The sequence below is a fragment of the Lasioglossum baleicum genome, chromosome 13 (genome assembly GCF_051020765.1).
Source record: "Lasioglossum baleicum chromosome 13, iyLasBale1, whole genome shotgun sequence".
NCBI lineage: Eukaryota > Metazoa > Arthropoda > Insecta > Hymenoptera > Halictidae > Lasioglossum > Lasioglossum baleicum.
Window position 1 is genome coordinate 15,232,243 of NC_134941.1, and position 23,051 is coordinate 15,255,293.

The 23,051-nt window shown below is 50.1% G+C and overlaps 2 protein-coding genes across 2 annotated transcripts in view; one reads left to right on the forward strand and one right to left on the reverse strand.

Annotated features, from left to right (window-relative positions):
• The window catches only part of LOC143214824 (uncharacterized), a 30,275-nt gene extending 14,650 nt beyond the window's left edge, over window positions 1–15,625 (forward strand). The window contains exon 2 of the mRNA XM_076436271.1: window positions 13,429–15,625. Within this exon, the coding sequence (XP_076292386.1) occupies window positions 13,429–14,386 (958 nt within the window). The 3' untranslated portion in view covers window positions 14,387–15,625. The remainder of the gene's footprint in view (window positions 1–13,428) is intronic.
• A 4,201-nt stretch (window positions 15,626–19,826) lies between these two features.
• LOC143215454 (uncharacterized) overlaps window positions 19,827–23,051 on the reverse strand; it is a 42,809-nt gene continuing 39,584 nt past the window's right edge. The window contains exon 17 of the mRNA XM_076437586.1: window positions 19,827–19,957. The gene's annotated coding sequence lies outside the window, so the exon portion shown is untranslated. The remainder of the gene's footprint in view (window positions 19,958–23,051) is intronic.

Below are 23,051 nucleotides of genomic sequence, written 5' to 3' on the forward strand. Positions count from 1 at the left end.
GGTCGGCTATCATTATCCTCCGTTAATTGCCGGAGTTCGAGACTTTCGTTTATCATCGAAACGCACTAATCCAATTAGCTAATTAGCGGTTCGTGGCCCTATAAATACTTAACCGCGCCAATTAACGTGCTCATTGGTGCAACGAACGAAAAAGAGAGAGGCAAAGAGAGAGAGAGAGAGAGAGAGAGAGAGAAACCGAACGCCGCGCCGGATGGGAGAGAACAGATAGAAAAGAAAAATGAACAGAGGAAGAGGAAAAAATAAGAAACGGGGCCCCCACGGTATCTGGTATCTGGCTAAGTATGTAACAGGTTCCGCGGAACGTTCAGGATGTTACACGCGCTGGATGAATGCAGGAGATATACGGGCGTAGAAGACACTCGAAGTCTATTATAGGCCGAAACCGAGGCGAGGGAAAGGGCGGCTACGTGACCAAAACAATGGCCCACAGACTAGCATTCTCCTCGGATACAGCCGCATTGTTTGACGTTCGCTGCCATCCCTTTTCTTGCCCATCTCGCCCTTCGCATTCCTCGTACCCTCGCCCTCCTCTTCCGCACACTTTTTCCGATGGAACGCTCTACCCTCTACACATTTTCTTACTCCTTCTCTACGTTTTTCTATCCGCGTTGTCTCTGCAATTTTTCTATTCTATTTCCTCCACGTTCGCTCTTTCTACACTTTTCCCTCCACATTATTAGTATATACTGTACTCTACATTTCCATCATATTATCTTTACATTTGTCTCGGTACATTACTCTCTATATATTCAATATTTTTCCTCTTGACGCTTCCCCTTTGTACACGTTATCGGTATGGTCCTCCTCTGCGTCGGGACCAACTTCATAAATGTACTGTAGAATTTAAAGAGACCAGCGATACGAAATGATATTGTCGGAGCGAAGGGTTCTCGAAGAGCCCCGCGAAGAAGGGCCATTTCCAAGGAAGCAATATCGACACTGTATTTTCCTCGGACAACCACTTTACCCGGGGTTGCTTTCCACCCTCTTTGAAGTCCTGGAAGCCGTAGTTTCGCGTCCGAATTCTCGATACGACGTCGACAGACCCTCGAACGGCTCTATTGTGCACGGTCGGGGTGAACGGTTGCTCCGCACTGCTCCGCGCCGTGCCTCTCCGGCTAAATTACCTTCAGGGGTTTCCTCTTCGAGGAACTCGTGTTTCTTAATGGTGGCTCGATTCCGTTTCGACCGGGGCGCATTTTCGCCGAGGGACCACGCGACCGGAGGGTAGTAGATCATGTTGTGTATTATATTTCATTTCGGCGAATTATTCTCGACGGAGTATAGGGGCTCTGGTTGCGGCCCAGCGAACCACTCTGAATATTCGGAGCCTCGATACATATAAGCCGGTTGAATCTCGTACAATTTGCGTGTAACCCACTTTATCAAATTTCGGAAACTCCGAGCAGATTAAATACACGGTATAGTTTATCGAATTACCGCGATTAAATTCTGATTTACACGATGACCCGTTAAGCTGCTCAACACGCTCGGACGCATTCCCCCTCAATTATATGTGTAGGGAAATATGCTCGGCTACGATACATCGTTTCGTCGTAATTCATTATCATTATCCATATGGATTTCATATGATAATGTTATAATTCTCCGAGGTTGGGTAATCGGACGTTTACACCCGGTGGATCCCGTCCATTACCGACGATCGTTATTCGTATCATATTTCCTACGGGCCCATATTGGTCCGCAAGCATGTACATATTAGGTACTTTTCACTGTCCACATAATACTTATGCATCGTAGGTATAATAGTTCGATTTTAATCAGATGCAACTCTCGAGTAAATTTCCGCGACAAGAACACATTTGTACGCGCGGTTAGAATCCCCGATTATACATAAATTGGAATGCCATTATGACAAGCCATATTCAGCCCAGACCCTTTGCGTGACCTCCGAAAGGGTGGCCGTTCGATTTTCCAGAGCCGACCAGCCGCACCCATCAGTCTCTCGGAAATTTCTCGTGCGAGTCGCCGAGATTCTCCTCGTCTGCCACAAATCTCGAGCGTGCAGGTGTCAAGCGATAGTAATTGATGTCAGTGGAAACCCTTCCATGTACAACCGAGGTATAGTCGGGCGACGCGGGTGGCGCGCACTGTGCCTAACAGCGAGAGATACACGTTTATGGCTGGTGAACTTACGATCGATAGAAATGCGAAGGGCGAGAGAGAAGAAGAAGAAGAAGAAGACAAGACGGTGTCCCTCTTCTTCGCTTCGGGATCGTTGTTCGCGATTCCACGCGCATCGCTTCCACGCCCCGAGGAGCTGAAGGCTCCTTTATCGGGCTCGATGCTTCTTAGATACAGTTGCCGATCTTATCGGCTGCTATATCGCCTAGCTAGCTCTAATCGAATCATCCGATCCAGTCGCTCGATACATCTCTCCTCCAACTTGTAACGCCGCCAGCTAAGTGATTTTACATTTTCATTAACGCGTCCGCGATAAATCAGCGACGAAAAAACGTTTGTCGCGATTGAAACGCTTCTTCGTCCTCTCAGCTTGTCCTTCCTACCCGTTTGCTTCTTCTTGTTTCTCGAACCCGTGGAAAACTGTATCGACTCGCTCTCGCGGGGAACGATCGAGGATTAAACACGGACCGAATCAACAATTGTCGCGAGCTCCCAAGAGAGCGTTTCTTTTCGTTTTGCAGCGAGTATGAATAATTCAAGTAGAGTAGCCGAAACCGCGACAGAGAGGAGGAAGAGATTTTCGGTCGTCCGATTCGCCGGGCATTTTTCCGTGGAATCGAACGCCGGTTCTCGGATTCCGGTCACGTCGCTGGAAGCGCAATCCGTGACCGTCGGACGGTTTCAGACGGTTTTCCACGTAGCGATTTTACATATCGAACGAGTCTCTTGGCCCGAGATTGAAATTGCGGTAGTCTCTTTCGCGGAGTCTGTCCTTATCCGATCGACCGGAAACGAGAAAAGAGTTGGTCCTCTCGTGTGTCTTCTCCGTTAAACGGCACGCGGCTAATTTGTTCTTGCGAGTCGAACGAATGAAATTTCGACGAACACGAAGAAGGCGGTGACTGGTTCCCGATCGGTGGGATCGGGACTTTACGAGATGCACGGGTCTCTGTCTCTTCCCTCTGGTCGGCAGGGAATGCCGTGACGGTTAAAGGCGTGTGCGCTGCCCCGGTAGAAAGACGATCGACTTTCGAGTCTCTTCCTATTCCCCGTGCTGGTTTTTGTCTCTATCTTTCTACGATTTCTTGGCAGCGCGTGTAGATTTAATGGGCCGTAAGCCGTAAGGGAGGGTAGCGCGAGCTCTCTATAAGGCAGTGTCCGCCGCTACGCAGAATCGATGATGCTCTCCCACGGTGTTCCTCGTTCCTTCTTCTGTCTTTTCCTCGGTGTTTTTTCTCTCTCTTTTCTTCCCCGTCGGTCGTCGTTCCTGCTCGTTGCTACTTTCGGTTTCCCTTCGCCGAGCCATTAATCAACGCAGCCTGCCGTAAGGATCGCTCTTCATCTCCGATCACGACCTTGGCAAATAGTAAGCGGCAACGATCGATCAGCGGATCGTCACCTGATCAGCGATACAAGGTAACTACACCGACGGTGTTCTTCGGGAAGCTTGTCCTAATGGCTTTCCTGGATCACGACGATGCCTTTTCCCGAGGATAATCGCTGGCGGGATACCTTTCTCGGATGGCCGGAGACTCCTTTCGTGATATACGGAAGGTGGTTCTCTTCTAGATCGGTAAAAAAACATGTCGATTCTCTCTGTCTCTTGGGGTTTTCTTGGTTCTGCTACATCGCTGGCCACGGTAAATGAGTTTCAGCCGAGGGAGAGGAGAGTCGTAGCCAGCGAAATTTATGTCCGCGTCGGGCGGGATCGGTACAGCAATTGTTATTTCGTGAACGAGCAGGAATCGCGTTCGGCCACGAGCTATTCCAATTACCCGGCGCGGCGCGGTGCGGCTGGCTTCGCCGATTGGCCATCAATTGTCACGCGGCGCATTAGCCGATCGGTGTGCCTTTACGCTTCGCGATCCTCGTTAATGCATTTTCTTGAATAGGGACGCCCTTTCCTGCAACGATATCCGTACACCACCGTGCCGAAGGGACCGCCTTTCTTGGCTGGTCCCTGTCCAACGAGCTACGTGGAAATCCTCTCGGATTCTAGCTAGAACCTTCGAACCGGTTACCGACCGGTTCCCGTCTCCCTCGGATCTCCCGCTCTCGCTCTACGAGCATACGAGAACGGTCACGTTCGGCAGGTGACGAGAACGTACACTGAACTCGTGACATACTTCGGTCACGGCCACGGCTTCCACGTATCTCGCAGCCAATTGCCATTTCCAAAAGAATGCGAATCTGCGGAGGCGTTTCCGCGCACGGTTCGCGGTGGTATAATCTACTAGGTATTTGCCGGAGGCGCGCTTTGCCCCGAGAACATCCCAAATTGCCCCGAGGAGCAGATCCTCGAGATCGAACCCTTCGATCGTATCAGGAAAAAAAGCAACTTTCGATCTCAAGGCAGAAGATTCTCGATTCTCGGTTCTGTATGCGTGAAGTAGGCGTGGCGTACAACGCGTGGGCGTGGTTTCGTTGCCCTTGGCTTCGAAGAAGTCAGAAAACGAGAGCTCTAAAGAGCGCTAGGATCGGTAACCCCAAAAAGTCTAGCTACGAACAGTATTTATTTCATCCCGTCTGTGCGATATAGGCGTGGTCTAACCTGGTGGGCGTGGCATCTTCGCTCCCGCTTCCGAAGTAGCTGTGCCAGGTGCCCCTAGAGCGGTTTACGGGGTAGTCGGTTGAATATAGAGCGCTGTAGGTGCGATATTTAAGTGAATTCCTCGAGAAGGAATTGCTGACGTCTCGGCTAGCTCACGGAGACTGGCCTCGAGGGGCGTCGTAGCGATCGCGTGGGCGTAAACTATCGCTAGCATCGTATCACGACCGGAGAGAGAAAGAGAGAGAGAGAGAGAGAGAGAACCGGTGCGTGTCTCGTCTCCGACGCCAGAAACATAATTGAAAAGTGATGAAACGACGGCCGAGAATTTGCATGATAATTCACTCCTCCCTTCCTGATTTATGAACGCCGTTTAAGCGGAGAATGTTCGCGTGGGCTTTGTACGCCTGGAAAGTGACGCGACTCTCGAGGTGATTCAATGGGTACCTTGCGGGGTGAACTATGGCTAGAGTCCGGGAACAATTCGTTTGCAGCGGGACGGACAGGTATTCCGGGGAAAGTTAACGCGGCAGTTACTTTCTCGGCCCAGGGAGATTCGCTTTGTAACCCGTGCTTTTCGAGAAATTTATTGGACGGAGCTGTCCTAAAATCTTGCTGAACGAAGGATTCGTCTAGTTTGGGGGCTCGCTGGACCATCTTATCTTTATTCGCTAAGATTTCCTCGGTTCGTAACTACCGAGGACTAACAAAGGAGAGATAGATTTTTTAGTCGGAACACTTCACTGTAGAAGAGCCTCGGTTTCCGAGTGCAGGCAAAGCTTCCGATCGGAAGGAAGAAGTTAATTGCCCTAAATGTTAGTCTGGCGCGGGCCAAGCGAATTCGGCCGCATTGAGATTTATGGACGGGCACGTCCGCCAGGCGTTTCTCTAGCTGGCGTTGCACGAACCTTGCAACTCTTGCGCGCAGCACACAGCCCGATGCAGCAGCGTATACACGGTCGGTTTATGAGCGACGACGCGCGAGAACTGTTCGTGTGTACACCGAACGCGCGTGTTCACGACGGAAATCAATAAATTATTTCAGTCACGTCGAACAGCTGAATTCCACGGCAGCGGGCCGCGTTTACCGATCACTGTCATTTCGCTGGTCGCGGCTCCGCGCGCGCCTCTTCTCTCGGACATCTATCAGGCTCGACGGCAATTAACTTTTTTACAAGATTCAACCGTGATTACCGGTCACGGTGATAGCAGGTTGTCCAGGGGAATCGCGTGTGAGTCACTCCGGCGAAGGAGGAGGCTCGCTCGTATTGAACAACACCAGACGAGCATGGTACAGCAACGTCGGAGGATGTTGTTGGCAGTTTCGATACTTTGTGTGGCAGAATTGAAGCTTTAGAGTATAGACCTTCGATTCTCGGCGAGGTACGTTTATTTTCCCTGGCGAGGTCCGTTTATCTTCATCGGGAATTCGATGGATCGGGTTCGGTTTCAGGTTCGGGATCGCGCGCGATCTTCTCGCGAGATCGTTTCTCTGCCTATACGTTTCATCAGCTCTCATTGCCCCCGTCGATCTGGTTATATCGTAAATCGTTGCCAGATGAGATGGCATGAAATCGCTGTTGCTGTTACTGCGCTGCGGCTCTCGTAACTCTCGCGGCCTCGGACGAAATCGTGACTGGTTTGCGACGACGACGACGAGGAGAGGAGGTCCGTCGTCGCCCCTCGAACGAGGTAAGAACTAAACGATCGGCGAACCGTCGGATTAGAGTAATTTATAACAATCAGCGGAGCGCGCGAAACTGGTCGTCCCGTGCATTACTCACGCGATTCCCTCGACTTTTTGCCGATTCACGACGCGTGTTCTCGTTACGCCGTTTCGCATTCTTACTCTTACTCGGCCGAGCGCTCGCCGCAATCTCCCAGATGGATATTATTGTTTTATACGAGCCGCGCCGACTCTCGACTCGACTCTCCGATACAAACGGTAGCTACATCCTGACTGGTATCATTAGGTACACGGGAATTGTATGCTACTTCGATGAGATATCCTATTAGAACATTTACGGCAACTTCTCACACGCGCGATACACATATCGTCTGCACTTGTGACCGAAAGCCGTGCTTTGTCTTTTTTGCTTTGAAATTTTTAGTTCGTTATGCATTGTTGCTGAGAAAAAACCATCCACATAAAATTTTGAGGAAAAATCTTGACGGGTTCGGGGGGATTATTATAGCAAGAGCGTTGGGCGGCGCGGATTAGCCGTGGCAGGCGTATCGCAGTCGGCGACTGCGAAAACCGTTCGAAATCGGTTCTAATCTCGGTTCGTGGGACCGTGGCCGTGGTATGGAGTGTGTTTCAGCGTTTCCTGCTGGGATAATACACACGCGAAGGAGGGGCCCGTCTACCCGTCGCGACACGTGTAATTGTGTGTGCGATGAGGACAGAGCGCGCGAGCACGTGTGGCGTTCGCACGGCTCTGGCGACAAGGGTGCAGGTTCTCGATTCCCGCCCGCCGCGCCGCCCGTGGACGCACAGAGACCGAGAGAGAGAGAGAGTTACAGTGCACGACTATCGCTGTGTACTCGTATAGTCGGCATAGCACACGGCGCGGCGCGGCGCGGCGGATCACCAAGGTGAACAAACTCCCTCGCCCTAGACCCCTGCCACGGTTTAATCCCCTGGCGTCTCGAGAGTCGATCTAGAACGATCTTCGGCGAGCATCTCGGAATTAACGCTAGGACTCGACGAGCTCCTGTGCTCCTAGGTTAGCATCTTTGACCGTGAAAGCTCCCGTTGCCAAGCCATTTCCATTTTGATACACGACGCGCTGCCGAATCGCCCTCTGAAATCTGTTTCGTGTTTCCCCCGTGGAATTCCCCGTGGATTACGCGTCAGCTCCTCGGTCTTCTTCCTGCGACGACCATAATCGCGCTACCGCCGCTACGAACGCATTAATTTTATAGTCTGACAAGCGGAGATACTCGAGAATGTACGAGAGCGAGCGAATTCTCCTGCTCTCCGGCCTTGCACCCTTCGGCTCGGAGAAAAACGGGAACCTTATCGCGGAAAAACGTCTCCTTCGAAGCCCGATGCATCTAGACTACCAGCTTATAGTTTGCGGGAATACATCGTCCAACGTCCTCCGAGAATCTCACGCGTATCCGCCCCGGTGGAAGACGCTCGCGAGAAATCTCTCGCCGGAGATCTATGACAAAAGTTTCCTTCCCCCGAGGAAATGGAAATCGCTAGATCCCAGCGTTGGATAGAGACGGACTCCGGCAAGCGGCTTCTGTCGATGCGACCGCTGTTTAGTTAGCCGAAGGATGCTCGTTACGGAACGCAATTAGGCAAAACCTCCGGTGGACGAGGGGATGGAGGAGGCTGCATATTTGCATGTCAATTACCCGGATCCTCCGACGCATCGTAGTCAATGTCCTTCGGCTGCCAGTATGCTCTAGGCCGGCCAACGTAGCTCTTGCTAAATGTTGCTAAGAGTCCCGGTCAAAAATCATGGACGGGGTCGATTAAAATAGGATGATCTTCGAGTTCAATGCTCCAAGGATGTTGCACCGATTAGCTACCGGAGAGCCCAGTGACTAAAGAGATCGGAATACGGCTGAAGAGGATGCGTCAACCTGTTAAATCACGAATCTCGAATGAGTCACGTCGGGAGTCTCGCCCAGAGAGCCCTGGGTGGTTTCACCGCTCTCCCCCACCCCTTTCTCTCTCTCCCATCAGCTTTGGTCGAATGTTAACTCGACCAGGACAGAAATTACAGGCTTCGCGGGCCATTACAACCCCGCGGCCAACCACCGACGTCTCCTCGGACCATCCTGTTCCTCTCGCCCTCGACGAGACGAGACGAGACGAGACTCGCTGTTTCACCTCATGATGGAACGAACCACCTTGCGTCCGTGTTATTCCCTCGTTTAAGCTTTCACGTGATCGTAACCAATTTGCAGTGAGAAGTGGCTCGAGAACGCGACGCTAACCGAGAGGCGATCGCGCTCCGACACGCCGCGCCGCGCCGCGCCGCGGACGCGTTATTGAATCAATCGACGCCGCCTTCCTTCGCCTCTTCTTCCTCCCCAGAACGAGTTATTAAATTTACATTCGGTACGAGGAGGATACAGTGTGCCGCGCGTCGCGGACGGTCAGTTTTGCGAAACGATGGGCTGGCAATTATCGAGGCAAATTGCCGAGAACGTAACAGGTACGCCGAAACGACCCGTGTTAGCTGGACCTGCTCGTCAACGGGCTAACAAGTTGCCTGGTGTCTCGCGTGATGGACGCGGCGTCACGGGTTTCCGCGGGGTTAGCCCTAGGAAATGATTTCGGTCCGACTCGCGTCAGCTGCCTCCCGTTCAAACGGCCTAGCCGATTCATTTGAATACTGCAAAGCGTCGGAGACGATGGGAGATCGAAAATGCTGGACGACTCGACGATACCTCGAAGTACAAACCAGCTTGGACTGCCTTTTATTCAACCTTTAAATGTTTCGAGAGAAAGAGAGACCGACTATCGTCCTTTCTAGTTTTCAGTAGAACGAAGATTACGGAAGAGCAGGAAACTGGAATTGCTTGTAGACACGAACGCTCTGTTATTACTCGGTTAGACCATTTTTCCTGCAATTCCTAAATACTATAAGTTTGTAACCGAGGAGGAAGTTAGGATTCCTCGAGGACTGGACGAGGCTTTCCATTATGGCTTGTTTAAAGTACCCTCCCTTCAATCATCAAAGCGAAATCTGGGTAAAAAGATGAAGCTAGGATCGCTCAAGGACTCGAGGAGACCATCCCGTATAATTCGAGCTGTCTTCCATTCAATTTTCAAGCACGACGAAGTCTAGGGTCAAGCAGATGGAATTAGAAATGCTTGAGGTTTCCTGGAGAACGATACTCCGTCTTTCAAACTGTGCAGGTGTATCCGGTTTCCAACGATGGTCCCCGCAGAGAAACGGTCCGACTCTCGACCACCGACAGCTCCGAAAAATCTCGGCGTATCGTCTTACGGTTTTCCATCGTCGATGATTGAAATATCTCTGGCCGGAGCGGCGCGGCGCGGCGAGGCGATCTCTCTCGCGTTCTCGCGTTCCGATCAAGACGCGTAGATACATACTCCGTGTCCAGAAGACTGGAGGGCAGCGCGCACGCGAGATCGGAATCGCGTTAAACCGTCTGACAGAGCACAAGTCATTAGATCAGGTTAAAGCGAGAGCCCGAGCAGGATAGCCCCGCAAAACGTTGATCCGTCCGATGATCACGGAGATTAATCTCGGCTCACCGCAACACGCCAACGTAGCTAGTCCCTTTCATCTTTCATTCCATCGGTGCGACGACGTTGCCCCTTGTCTCCCGGTGCGTTGCTGACGCTGACGCGTCTTCGAGAGAGCCTCGGTAGTCTCTCTCGCGCATACGAGTATGCACACGTGCGTGCTCTCTCCGTACCCCTCGCGCTACTCTGCCTATTACTCTCTGTTTCCACCTCTCTGCAGACTATTCTCCCGCTTCTTCGTCTTCTTCTTCTTCTTCTTCTGCTTCTTCTTCTTCTTCTTCATCCAAGACTCTCTCTCCCTCTCTTCGTTTTCTTTTCCATCTTGGTTTGCTTCGCCCCCTTCGGGTCGCAGCCTCGTCCCGCGTTGCTGCTCCCCGAGCCTTCTTCTTCCGCGTTCTTCTAACCTGCCAATCGTGTGCTTTCGACGAATACGTTCGAGCGGTAATGGACTACCGATCGGCGCGCGGCCATCGTCTTTCGCTTCTCTCTTCTATCCGGAATCGTAATCGCGAGCCCTTTTTGCGGGGAGTTGCCCGGCGAGAGCTGCATCGAGCGCTTAGACCGCCATTCATGACGTTGTATACCCCCATTCTAAAGACAACGCCCGCCAAATTCCTTAAAACCATCATACGCCCTGCTAAAAATCAAAAGGTCTGCCAACAAGGTCGGTTTAGAGCAAAACCAAAGCAAAATTTGTTGAAATAACACTGGTAACATTTGTTTGTCTCTGATTACAGTAGTCGTGGTTATCAAAACACGTAAGTAGTCGGATCTAAACGGTCGATCTGTCCGGCTGACGATGAATTGCCCCATTTTTTTCTGTGGGCAGCTTCCTGAGAAATATTTCTTCGAAATACATACAGGTTTTTACTGCATAATTCTCTGGAAGAGTAAAAATCTGTCGTGTGTGCCAGTTTACGGTGCCCGGATCCCGGGAACGTTTACGTCCACTTACTGTTAGTTGCCGGCACGATGGGAGGACGCGTCGCTTCTTCCTATTTATGGTGTGCGACGCTCGCTGTCGTTGACATTTAAACCGGGCAAACGCGATTATTTTCTTCCACTCCGGTACCGCGTGTGAGATTTTCAAGCTCGTTCGGGAACAATCGCCGCGTAAATCGCCGCAACAAGGTCTTCGGGACAATGAGTTCATTCAGGACGACAACACACACGTTGCCACTCCACGTATCGCGTGCGTTGTCGACGCGGTTTTGTTGCGTCGATGATCCGCGCAGATACGACTAATAGCGGCAAGAAATTCCGGGGAACTCGCGTGAATGAGCCATTGTGGCCCCTGCTGCCGAAGAGAGATTCGATGAGATCTTCGAAGTTGGATAAGCATTCTTTTTTATATTAACGAAGGGTGCAGCCTTGAAAAAAGGGCGAAAGTGCCCTTGAACCTGTGATGGACCGCTCGATAATCGCGAGGAAGCATGTTACGAGTTTCAATTTCATATCCTCGCCGGCTTCAGACGGCTAGATTCTTCGCGCAGAACTGTCGAAAATTCTAAAGTAATTTGAAAAAGCTTTATTTTTCATCAGAATTGCATTTCGTAGTTTCGTGTCGACTGTCCGGGACGCTCGCCACGAAATGCTCGCCGAGTATCATTACTCTTGACCGTCGTTTTCATTCTCCGGCTCTCGGACCTCGTGAATCTCCCTTCTTATTTTTTCCGCCCGACACGCACGCCGTGCCGTCCCGCACGACCACGCGAAAAGACTCGACGTACGGACGGAGGAATAATTTTGCAACGAGGGAGACGCCCGGCTGGCGTATTAATTTATGTGCATCGCGTGACGGACGTCCCAGGACCGCTTTGCTCATCGTCGAAAACTCGTCTTTCTCCGAAACGCGGACGCTTCGGAACGGATATTTAATTATTCCACTCGTACGTATCCCATACGCAGAACATCCTTCCGGCCCGTGACTCATACGACTCGCGAGACTCTCCCATCCGATTTTAATCTTAATTAAATTCGTTCAATACGAATAATCTACTGTATTCGTATTTGGTATATTCTTTTCGCGACGAGTCTGACTCGGTATCGTTAAATCTTTATTTGAAAAGATGTTTCGACAATCTCCATAAATTTTTTGGACACCAGAATCTATTTCCAAGCGCGTGTTTCATAGAATTTCACCGATTCTGTTCGGCAGACGAGTAAAGCTGAGTCAATCGTTCGGTGTAGTGGAATTATTTCGGCCCTTCTGGACCAGAATAGCGCACACAGTTTGACGGCTTCGCCGTCGATAATCATTGCATGAAACATGAACCGTGGCGATGTCGTTGTCCGAAATAATACCACGACGATTACAGGTTGTCGATGGTATTACGCGCTGTGTAAATATCGTGTCCCATTTAATATGAACGTAACGACGCGACGTAACGGTGTGCCAGCTAGATTCGCTGTACTGGTTTTTTCCCGTCTCCTCGAAGAGAGCGAATAATCGCACCGGGAGCTCTCAACAGTGTTCCGTGCTTTTTCATCGGAACCGGGAATTAACGGCCGGGGTCCTGTTAATGGAATGGAACTCACGTTCCGCGGCATTATGCATGAGGCGTCACCCAGCGAGAAGAAAAGAAAAAGAAAAGCGGAAAAACGAACCGCGAATAATTAGCAAAGGTTCGGGCCGCGTGTGCACCGGGTAATTAACCGGGAGAACAGGTGATTTATCGTTCGTCCAGGGCATTTACGTAACGAACCGACGCGACGACCGCGTGGACGAGCAACGATGCGTCGTGTCCAGAAACAATGATTCCTAAACCATCGCATCGGTTGAAATCGGCTCGAACTTGCCCGCGAGAAACATCCGCGCGAGAATCGCAAGGCGGTTTTTGTCGCGATGCGCGACGCGACGCTGCTTCGCTCGTAAAATTCCCAGTCGTCTCGTTGGCAGAGTCGTCACTTTTACGGTCAATGATATTTTTCTTTGCCGCGTTTCTTTGCGCTACGCTGTCTGCTTTACGAGCTGCCAGGTGGTTTCGCTCGCCTCGTTCTCTATCCGCGAGAGGATACCTCATTCGAAGTTTCGTCGTATTCTCCTCTTCTTTTTCTTCTTTCCAATCGCGAGGAATAACTGCGGAGCTCCTCAAGATTGCAGAAGATGGGAAACCTTTGTGAATATGTATCTCTTTAAACATAATCAATCGTACTACGCATTCAATCTGCCTTTATCGCAAGAATTCAAGAATGTTATTAAAAGAGGTAATACATTATGTATTTCACTTGAATGGTCAGAAGAAAACTTAATATACTCGAGATCATGATCCAGCGATTATGATCCAAGATTACTCTTAGCACTATTAGAAGAATTTTGAAAATATTTCCGATGATCTGGCGATACGACAAGCAGAAACCCTTAAACAACATTAAAGTAATTTCGAGCAGAAAGGACGAAATAAAGGGTTTCCAGGCGACTGTGCAGCGTAACAGCCCACCTATTCTAACATTCCACAACCGTTCTCCTCTGTTTCAGATTACTGAGCTACGCGCTCCCATTGTTGCTGCCGGCGGTGGTGGCTTCGATCGGCGTCGAGCAATCCGCCTCGAGTTTCGAGACGGTTCACACCAGCAACGCGGCGATCCTGAACCGTCTGGGTCTGGCTCCGCTTCAGATCTCCGATGGTCACCATAAGAAGCGATTTACGGGTCCGGAGCCGGCTGGGTTCCATCAGCCGTACAGTCGTCGTCACGGTCACCGGGACAGCCACGTGTACATCGTGAAGCTGCCTGCGAGTCCTCCGTACTACACCATCACGAAACCCCATAAATCTCTGAAAGACGAGAAGATCACCAAGACAGGGCCGAACTTCCCGGTAGGTTTTCAAGGGAACGGGAAACCGGCAAAAATCTATCACTGGAACTTGCCGGTGGTGAAGAAGATCAACGAGAAGAAGAGGCTGCAGACGCAGCTGAAGATAGATCAAGCGAAGAAGAAGTTAGAGGACGCGAAGAAGCACCAGGGAGCCAAGACTTTCCGCGAGGATGTGCTGAAAGTAGCCTCGAAGACTGGCCACGAAGCCGCGACGGAGAACAAGCGACACTTCGGCGCGGATAACAATAGAATCTCCGTCGGTCAGAAGCAAGTTGCGGTGAAACATGTTCGGAACAACGATAAGCGACTCAGCTATCCCGATCTCGAGGACAAGACCGGCGAGACAGCGAAGAAGAGTAACGCGGGGAACAAGAGCTACAGGTTGAACGATTCCGGTGTGCACAGGATCCACCTGACCAACGAGCTTCACGGCTCGAGGAACACCGCCAAGGTGAAGAAGCACCGGAAGAAGGCGGCCATGTCCTACTACGCGCCGATCGCCAGCAAATCCGGGCCCACGAGTATCCACAAAAACTTCTCCGGGAACGGAAAGCCGAAAGCGTTCTACGTGATGGAGAAGAGTCGCAAGCCCGTCTACTATCATCCCCTTTTACCTTAAACGCGAGCCACCGTCTCCGTATTGTGAACATGTGCGCGACCGAGTCCCACACGTGTCATCGGCCCGTGAACTCTCCGTTAGCCTAAGTAGTATCGACATGGCCGGACTATGGCCGTCGACGCGATATCGGAATCCTTTCGGAGAAACTGAGAGAGATAGATGGACGAAGCGAATGAGAGTGTGCGAGAGAGTGTGCGTGTCACAGGGAGAGAGAAAAACACAGACTACGATCTCTCGGTTAGTCGTCGTCCTCGCTTCGAGGCTCATCCTGCTGCAAGCCGTTCCACTTCCGTTTTACAGTTGTTAGGAGGTTATAGTCTTAGGTCGCCGGATACTCACTCTCTCTCTCTCTCTCGAATCGAGAACTTTGATTACGGATAGATTAAGGGATTTTGCAGAGACTGCGCCGGGTCCGCGATAACCGGCATTCCCTCGGTGCGTGCACGATTCTTGCAACTTGCTTTTTTTCAGTGGAAATTCCAACGGATTAGCGCGATGCGATTGGGCTAGACAGCTCGTAGACTGCAAATCATTACGCAAAATATGTTTCTTCGTTTTTACTAATTTTATATAATACTACTACGTGGAGAATAATATATCGGTACTATGTATTAAATTCCTTTTATCTTCCTGTGTGTTTCACGCTTCGCCCATTGTAATTTCTCTATGTCCAATTAGAATAGCCCGAGAAATTGCACCGATCCGATTCTTGTCGAGATGCTCGGCAAAAGGAGAATCGATGAGCATGTACAGAGGGAATACCGTGCTCGGTGTTAGGTTTCGGGGAAGGAGACGACGTTTGACCGTTGTTCCACCGTGGACCTGGTGTCGACTGTCGCCTCCGATCGCTACGTTTAACTTGTACAATATATTTTTATAAGTTTAACAGATACTTTTCTATCGTACGATGTGCCGTTTCAAAATCGCGCGGTGCCAACGGTCTCTCCGAGACGGGACGAGACGAGACGAGACGAGACGAGATACGAGACAAGATGGGTCGAGATGGGCGCTGGCTATGTCATAGTTATGCGCGTGGAAGAGTAATGATCTCGGCGTCTCCATCGGAGCGATCGTTCACGAGCGAATTCTTAAAGAAGACTGGACAATATAACTTCTCGACAGGATGTACATGCCTTTTCTACACGTATAGCCGCCGCGCAAGGATTTCTATTGGTTCTTTTTCTACCCGCTAAATTTTGCATACCGCGAGAGAGCAGCATTTTTTATATTCTTATATTATATATATATATATATATATATATATACGATATATGTATACACACGTTATAGGAGGAAAGCTCAATTGTATCGAACCATGGCATTCAGTGTAGCGAATAAAAGTATTTATAGTACTTTCTACGACGAGAGCATCCGTCTGCGCGTTCTCCCCGCGTTTGCCGGTCGCAGTTCGACAAAGTGCGATCCAATTAACGATTGCGATCACCGTGTAGTTGAAGCAATTACATGTTGGAACGATCGCCGAGCGATCGGCAATTATTTTTCGATCGGTGACCGATCCTGTAAAAGGGAATAAGATCGCCAGATCACTCTCGATACGAGTGCACTTTTGATTATCGAATAATCGTGCGGCAAGTCGATCCATCCAGTGGTATTTTCCTGTTAAATTTACGATCGTGGATATTGCTTTTGTATTTTTGCTTATCCGTAGAATTAAGGATGCGGGGAGTTTAAGAAGACCTGTTTCTCCCGCTGAAAGTGAACTGAGAACCGCTTGTAACCCGTTAGGACGGTTTTTCGTTGATATCAAGCGGCGAGCCCTGAGCCTCGGGGCCCACATTTTTCGGTAATTGACCGTACGTAACTTGAAAATGACACGGAAGAACGTCTTCTTCGCTGAGATACGCGTCTCCATTAACCCGACTTGCGCTCCAGGCATTTATTATTCCCAAAACGGCAGTTTAATTTTCTAAATTTTAATCTTCTAATCTTCTTGCCTTGTTCCGTTGATTAAAAAATTTAATTCCATTCTTGAAAGATTCATCAATTTTCTTTGCACGGTGCGAGAAATAGTTTAAAATTCGTTCAGCGATCTTGCTTGACAGCGAAACGCGATTACCAAGAATCGAACGAGCAAATACTAGCAGAGGACGCGGATTGATCAGCGTATAACAGTTTCCAAACAGATTCGAAAGTAGATTTTCCCGGTGGAAAATACGTCTGCGGTCTTTCCCCCTTGTCCAATTTAATCCGAGCGGATCAAATTCTTATTCGCAAAGACGGGGAAGCAATTCTGGAAACGGTTTTCTCTCCACTCCTCCAGACGCTGCCAGTATTATCGTTGAGATCTCGCCCAGTTGGAATCCCTTACGAGTAAGTAGCATGGATCGCAAAGTATTCCCGTAACCAGACAGGATATAATCCTGGGCAGAGTACTCGCGTCCCGAGTCAATATTTGTGTTACGCGAGTGGGGGAGAAACATATGAAACACGTTTTCCCGTCGACGAAGCCCGGGGAATCGAGGAAACCGTCGGAGCTTCTCGGGGAAAAAGAAGGTAAGGCTGTCACGGATAAGCTCTCTCCTCGAAGCGTGTATTTTTCTTCACATATGTACAACGTAGAAAAAATTCGGGGGTCTAACCACGTTACTCCAGTAACGGGGAACTGTATAAATATCACTCTGATCTTCAAGCAAACACGCCATTCGCTCTGCTGTCCTCCGGAAAACGCATTCGTAACGTTTAATGTTCTGCTATCGTACCGCGTGCCGTACATGTACTCGGATTGTCTCAAAAAATACTTTGTACAATTTTGTACAAAGATATTCGAGTTTATCGATTAGAGTATTTAAATAGCTGTGTCTTAAAATGCCTCGCACGATTGTCTCTGCGGTTTAACGATTTCCAAAAGTCCTACATTTGGAAAAATTGGAGGAACGATTGCGGAGCACAGCAGAGTCGGTCACTAATGCTAGAGTCTTGTTCTCGGTAGAACGGAACAATGAAAAACAACGCGTTAGGCTAGGCGCTTGAGCAAATGGTCGTCGTATCGCGTCGATACGTGCTCGTGTTTTATCGTCGAGACGAGACCTCCGCGAAATCCACGGGGCCTCGTTAATTAATTGACGTATAAGTAGGCGTGTAAGTATCTATGCTTTATAAATAATGGCTATACATTTAGAGAAATAATTACAGGTCTTGCCGGCCTCGCCCGGGAACGAGGCTCAACGACACGCTCTAATTAAAGACGGTCGATTAATATCGGATCGCAGAAACGACACACGCGAGTCGGAAAATATAAATGTCACGCTCGCGCCGCTTTGGTTCGCATTGTAGCATTCCGACGCCAGTTTTACGCGTTCGCGAGCTCCGTTTGCTATATCGTGAATCCATTTAGAAAAAACGGATAACGTTTTCCCATTTATAAACGGACCGGGACGCTCGGACGTGTAAATTCGCTTTCGTGGCAGGTGAGTGTAATTAAAACGCTGTTTACGCCTCTCGTGAAGTAAGAGATGCTTCTGCGCCGAAGTATGCGAATTTTGAGAACCATTTCTCCGTGAAAAATCTGTACAATATGAAAATACACTTCCAGCAGATGGTACGGTGTTTCGGAGATTCAGTGTTAGCGTCTTGGACTAATGGACAGGTTTAATAGGCGTTTAATTGCACCGTCGCGAATGATTAAACGGATAAATACGCGAGCTAACACGCTAACCGTTTACAGACGACTCTTGGACTATCCGCGGATGATAAATGACATTTCTAATCTCGCTCGTAAACGGATTACACGAAGCGCCGCTCGTGACGCGCTGCACGCGTGCCGAGAGCGGACATTTTTTCGCGAAGCATAGTCATTCTGTATGGCAGACCGGTTCGGATCCTGGGGATAAAAAAGGTCCGAAACGCGAGCGGCCCGTTTAAGGGAGGATTAATTATGCTAACGATAGTTCCCGTCGAATTTTTCTCTGTCGGCCCTTTCGCGACGGTCCACCTCCGGCCATCCGTAATAACCTATCTTACACGATAATCGGCCCACGGTACAGCGAGTCAAAAAACCATTGGCACCGTCATTTTTCTCCTAAGTACTTTCTGTACAAGAACTGCATATTAATGTGCTCCTTTGCATTTTGCTCTTTCAGAGAAAACATGCTGGTTCGGAAACGAAACCACGCCGGCTCCGTTGAAAGCAACAGCAACAAGGCCACGCCCACCTAATTGTTTTTGACAATAATTCATCGTCGTCCCTAAACCAGCACACCAAATTTCTATCTACAACAAAATCGTAAAAAGTCTTTCGCACACGTACATACAATTTTCGTACGCAAAGTCACGGCCGCGTTCCCTTTCTGGCCCCTTGCCGCAACTGGTCGCATAATTTTCCAAGGCCACGATCGACGCACTCCACACCCACCAACCCCAATCGTCCACGTGCCACGAGGTCCTTCGCGTACCGCATCGAGTTTATCGACATCGATTCGCGCATTCTACCGCTTTCGCGTTCCATCGATCCTCCGCGCGGGCGATTCGGTCTCCGCCCATCGAGTCGAGTCTCTCGCAGCAGCCAGTGATTTCGAATCGACAATTCCTAGGATCTGCATCCTGTCCGTGCCACGTTTCGGTAGCCACGATCGTCTCTCTCTCTCCGAATCGCCCCTCAATAGTACGAATTATCCTGCTGGTAGTCCGGGTACTGAAGCTGCTGGCGGGCGGAGGTGGTGCCGTCGGGTTTCAGCAGGAAGAAGCTGGTCGGCTTGCCGTTGAACGCGTACGGGCCTTTGTCCAGGTTGTTGACCAGGTCGTCGGGTCTCTTCGCCGGCTTCAAGTTCGTCTGCCACTGATAGATGGACGTCGGTTTCCCGTTACTCACGAACTCCGTCGACAGGCTGTCCAGATTGGTGATGGGACTGTCGGTCGGTTTCTTCTGCTTCTTCTGCCATTGGTACACGGACGTGGGCTTACCGTTGCTCACGAAATCGATCGGCAGATTGATGAACGGCGGGTTCCCCGGCTTTTGGTAGACTGGCTTCGGCCTGGTCGGCTTGCGATAACCAATTTGAGGTCGTAGATTCGAAGTAGAGTACTTCGGGGGTTGAGATATGTAGCCTAAACCTGGGACGAACATGTACGGTGTGGGGGGCAGGCGAATATAAAATATATTACTTTCCTGTTGCCTCTTGGACTCCGCGTCCACGGTGTTCTCGGTGTTGTAGTTGTTCCTAGCATAATCGTCGTAAGGTACGCCGGAGAACGGCAGTTGAGGGACCACGGGGTAGTTGACGAAGATTGCTTTGTGCCTTCGACCCTTCGATACTTCGTCTTTATGGTCGCTAGGACGCCTCTCGACTTGGCTCGAGTCGGGCTCGCTCTCCGCTTTATTCTGGACAGGAGACTGTAACGAGCTCCTCGAATCTTTCGTTCCACTGTCGGGCTTTTCTGATTGCTTTTTTGCCGGGCGATTCGTCGCGTCTCCGACGGTGACAATCTCGGCTTCCACGGGGACCTCGTCCGCGCTCTGGGACAAGGAGTTTCGTCCTCCCACCGGGGCCACAGGTGCTGCCAGGTTGGACGCTGCGAGGGACACCAGTAGAACCAGCGAGAGCCTCATGGTGACTGAAAAAAGAAACGAAACAGTCATCTCTCGGGGATTTTCTCTGAGATACTAAATCTACCTCGTCTATCCAGAATATCTTAGGGAACTATTATATCTTGCATGAAAAATTCTCTACGCTCGAGCTGCTACAACTTTGTGAAAAAGAAAAATCGTAGAATAATCTATCTAAACATATTTGAGAGAGTAAACGCTGTACCTTCACCCCCATAAATTAATTTTTTTCATACATTCCTCTCTCCTTAGAAACAAACAGAAGTGCAAATGTCTAAATTGAGACGCGCGTACAAAGCTGAATAAATTTTTTCCGCGACTGAAATTGCATCGGACTTCGAGATTGAAGTCTCCCGTGTACATCGAGAACGTGAAGATCCCTGTGCGATCTTTTTTGCGGCGATTTGATTGCAGTTCGAATGGAAATGTGACGAATAAAATTACAGAGCTCGAAGTTCCACTGATGCGAATACAAATTCATCGGGCATTAAAACCGATTTCCGATGCGGTCTCATCGAGAACCGATGATATACGCGCAGGATGCGTGCGGTATTCTCGAAGGAACCTTGTAATTTACTTCCACGGCCGGTTAATCGGTGAAGATGTACGAATTATTGGTATCGCTGGATTACGCGACTGTTCGCCGAGCAGCGATACCAGGCTCTCTTGTAAGCCGGCTTAGAGAGGAGTATTTACGACGCTTATGAACCCTTCGCAGCCGCTCCATTCGGATTAAGTTATTAACAGCTTCGAGAGCGAGACAAATGATGCACGAATAGTGGAATATCATTGGTAGCTGGATACTTTCGCTCTTTTCATCTTGCTACGATCCTTCCAGCGGCGTATAATCTTTCTGGCGGGACATTATTTACGAATTGAGCCTGCTTTATTAGCGAAACGTGCCTCGAGCTACGAAAATTTGCACTTTCGAAGGTCTGGATTAGGCAATAATCGCCGGCAGATCACATATTTGGTAGATTCTGCTTGAAGTGTTGGTCGCAAGCCTGATCGAATAGGGAAGGGATGTTTGAAAATCGTCTGTCGATCGAAGCGAACAAATTATCCGGACAACGAGCAGCCAGTGCATGGTAAAGTGTTAATCGAATAAACTGGCTCGGTGAGCAGGTGGGTCGCGCGCAGACAGGAGCGTATCACCGCGCAACGATCCAAAACAAATTGTCGTCGATCGAGGCCGGACGTCCTTAAGGATAACTCGTTTTCTCGGTACTGCTGTCTCTCCTCTTTCCCCTCTCGTTCCCTCCCTGCCCCTCTCCGTCTCCTATTCTCCGGCGGGACGACATCGAATAAATCACGTTGCCGGTGGCAGCATAAGCGAAAAACGAGGAAAAAGAGGATTGTCGCGCGTGGTGCCGGTCGAAAAGGGGTGAGCTCGGGGGGTTTGAAAGTAGGCGGCAAAAGGAGAGGCAGAGAGAAGGCGGATAGACGGATAGAACGCAGGCGGGGACAAACTTGGTGGATCCGGGCGGCGCGGCGCGGCGTTTAGACGACGACGCGACGGGCGAGAAGAGAGGCGCGTGCATTCCGCGCGTCGAGTTTTCTTCTGGTGGTAGCGGCGCGAACCTCCGGGGAAACAAGAGCACCAGGAATGGTAATTGAAAGCGGGTTATAAAATCGTCGAGTCACGCATTCCTCGCCCGCGAACTTCTCGGCGGGGGAAGACCTTGCAGAAGGTCGGCCGCGGGAGGGAAAAGAAACCTCGGGAAACGGAGAACGACAGAGAAAGAGAGTAAAACGGAGAACGAGTAGAGGAGAGCGAGATTTCGTAACAGCTGCCTCGGTTTTATCAAGGTGTCGTTAATGGTACCGGTCGATCTCGTTAATTGGACCGCCTCCTTCGAGGGTGGCCTCGAGCCTGCTCTTGCTTCTCCACGCGCGCTATGTAAATTGCAGGATTGAATCGAGCGCGCGTAGCTGGCGCCTCGGATCTCCGCAAAAACTTCACCCTGCTCTCGCCGATCGGTTACGAACCCCCTAATCAACCGGTAATATCTGACAGGCCCCTGTCCATAGATTGCCACGATCGCACCGACGTTCTCGCGTTTCTATACCTCGGAGTTCGGAGTAATTAAAAGCGTGGCTCGATCAACAGCCCCTCGTATACGAAAACACGAATCTCTTTGCTGTTCAGGGTCTCGCGGGTGTAATCGGAGAGGGTAATAACGGGGTGGGGTGGGGAGATAATCGTGGGTCATCATCGTTACGATTAAATACCGAAGGATTGTTACGCGATAACCCGTTATTAGCGTCGCGAACCTCGTTTTGCGCGTTCGCTCGACTCGCCGCTGTCAGTAAGGTAAACCGACTGCCTTTTCACCCGACGGTGAGCAGAATCGTTGCAGAGACCTGTGTTATCAGCCACTGGTCTTATTGCTGTCTCGTGCCTCCGATCGGAGTGACAGGCAGGTTGCCTTCCAGCACGCGACGAGCCGATACACTGTGCACACAATCTGCGATAAACCTCGTCCGCGATGCTGTTATAATTGGCGAGTTTACTTTCGACGGGTTTTTGCACGTACAGCTGGTTTAACTTGCTCGAAACTCGGAGGTGGTCTATGCAACACTGGATCAGTGCAGCTCGAGCACGCCGTTGCCTCCCAACGCGAATACCTTCTGTTGCATTTATCAGCAACAGAAAATTAAAATTTCTTCGTGGACAGAATACATGCGTTGTTTTATACCGAATTGTTTGCGCGCGCTATCCGGACAACGTAACTATATTCTTATATGTTCTTCTGATATTTTCTCGACGAAACCGTCGAGTGAACGCTTAATTAGATTTCTCAACGGGAAGAGAGAGTTTTCTTCGATCCCGATAATTCTCAATTACTCGGAGCGCGATCGTTTCAAGGCAATGATACCGCGGCTAATGGCAGCGTCGCTTTGTTCGCAACGTGTGTTCATAGTTGCTCGAGCGATGAATGAATCAGAGTATGAAAAGCCCCGTGAAACGTCTCGACGCAGGCGTTCCGTGAATATTTGCGTTGTACGGTACAGAACGAGAGAGCGCGGCACCGTAAAATTGGCTAATTAGAGATACACGAGCGATCATAGTCGCGGAATGATCAGCCGCTACACCTCGAT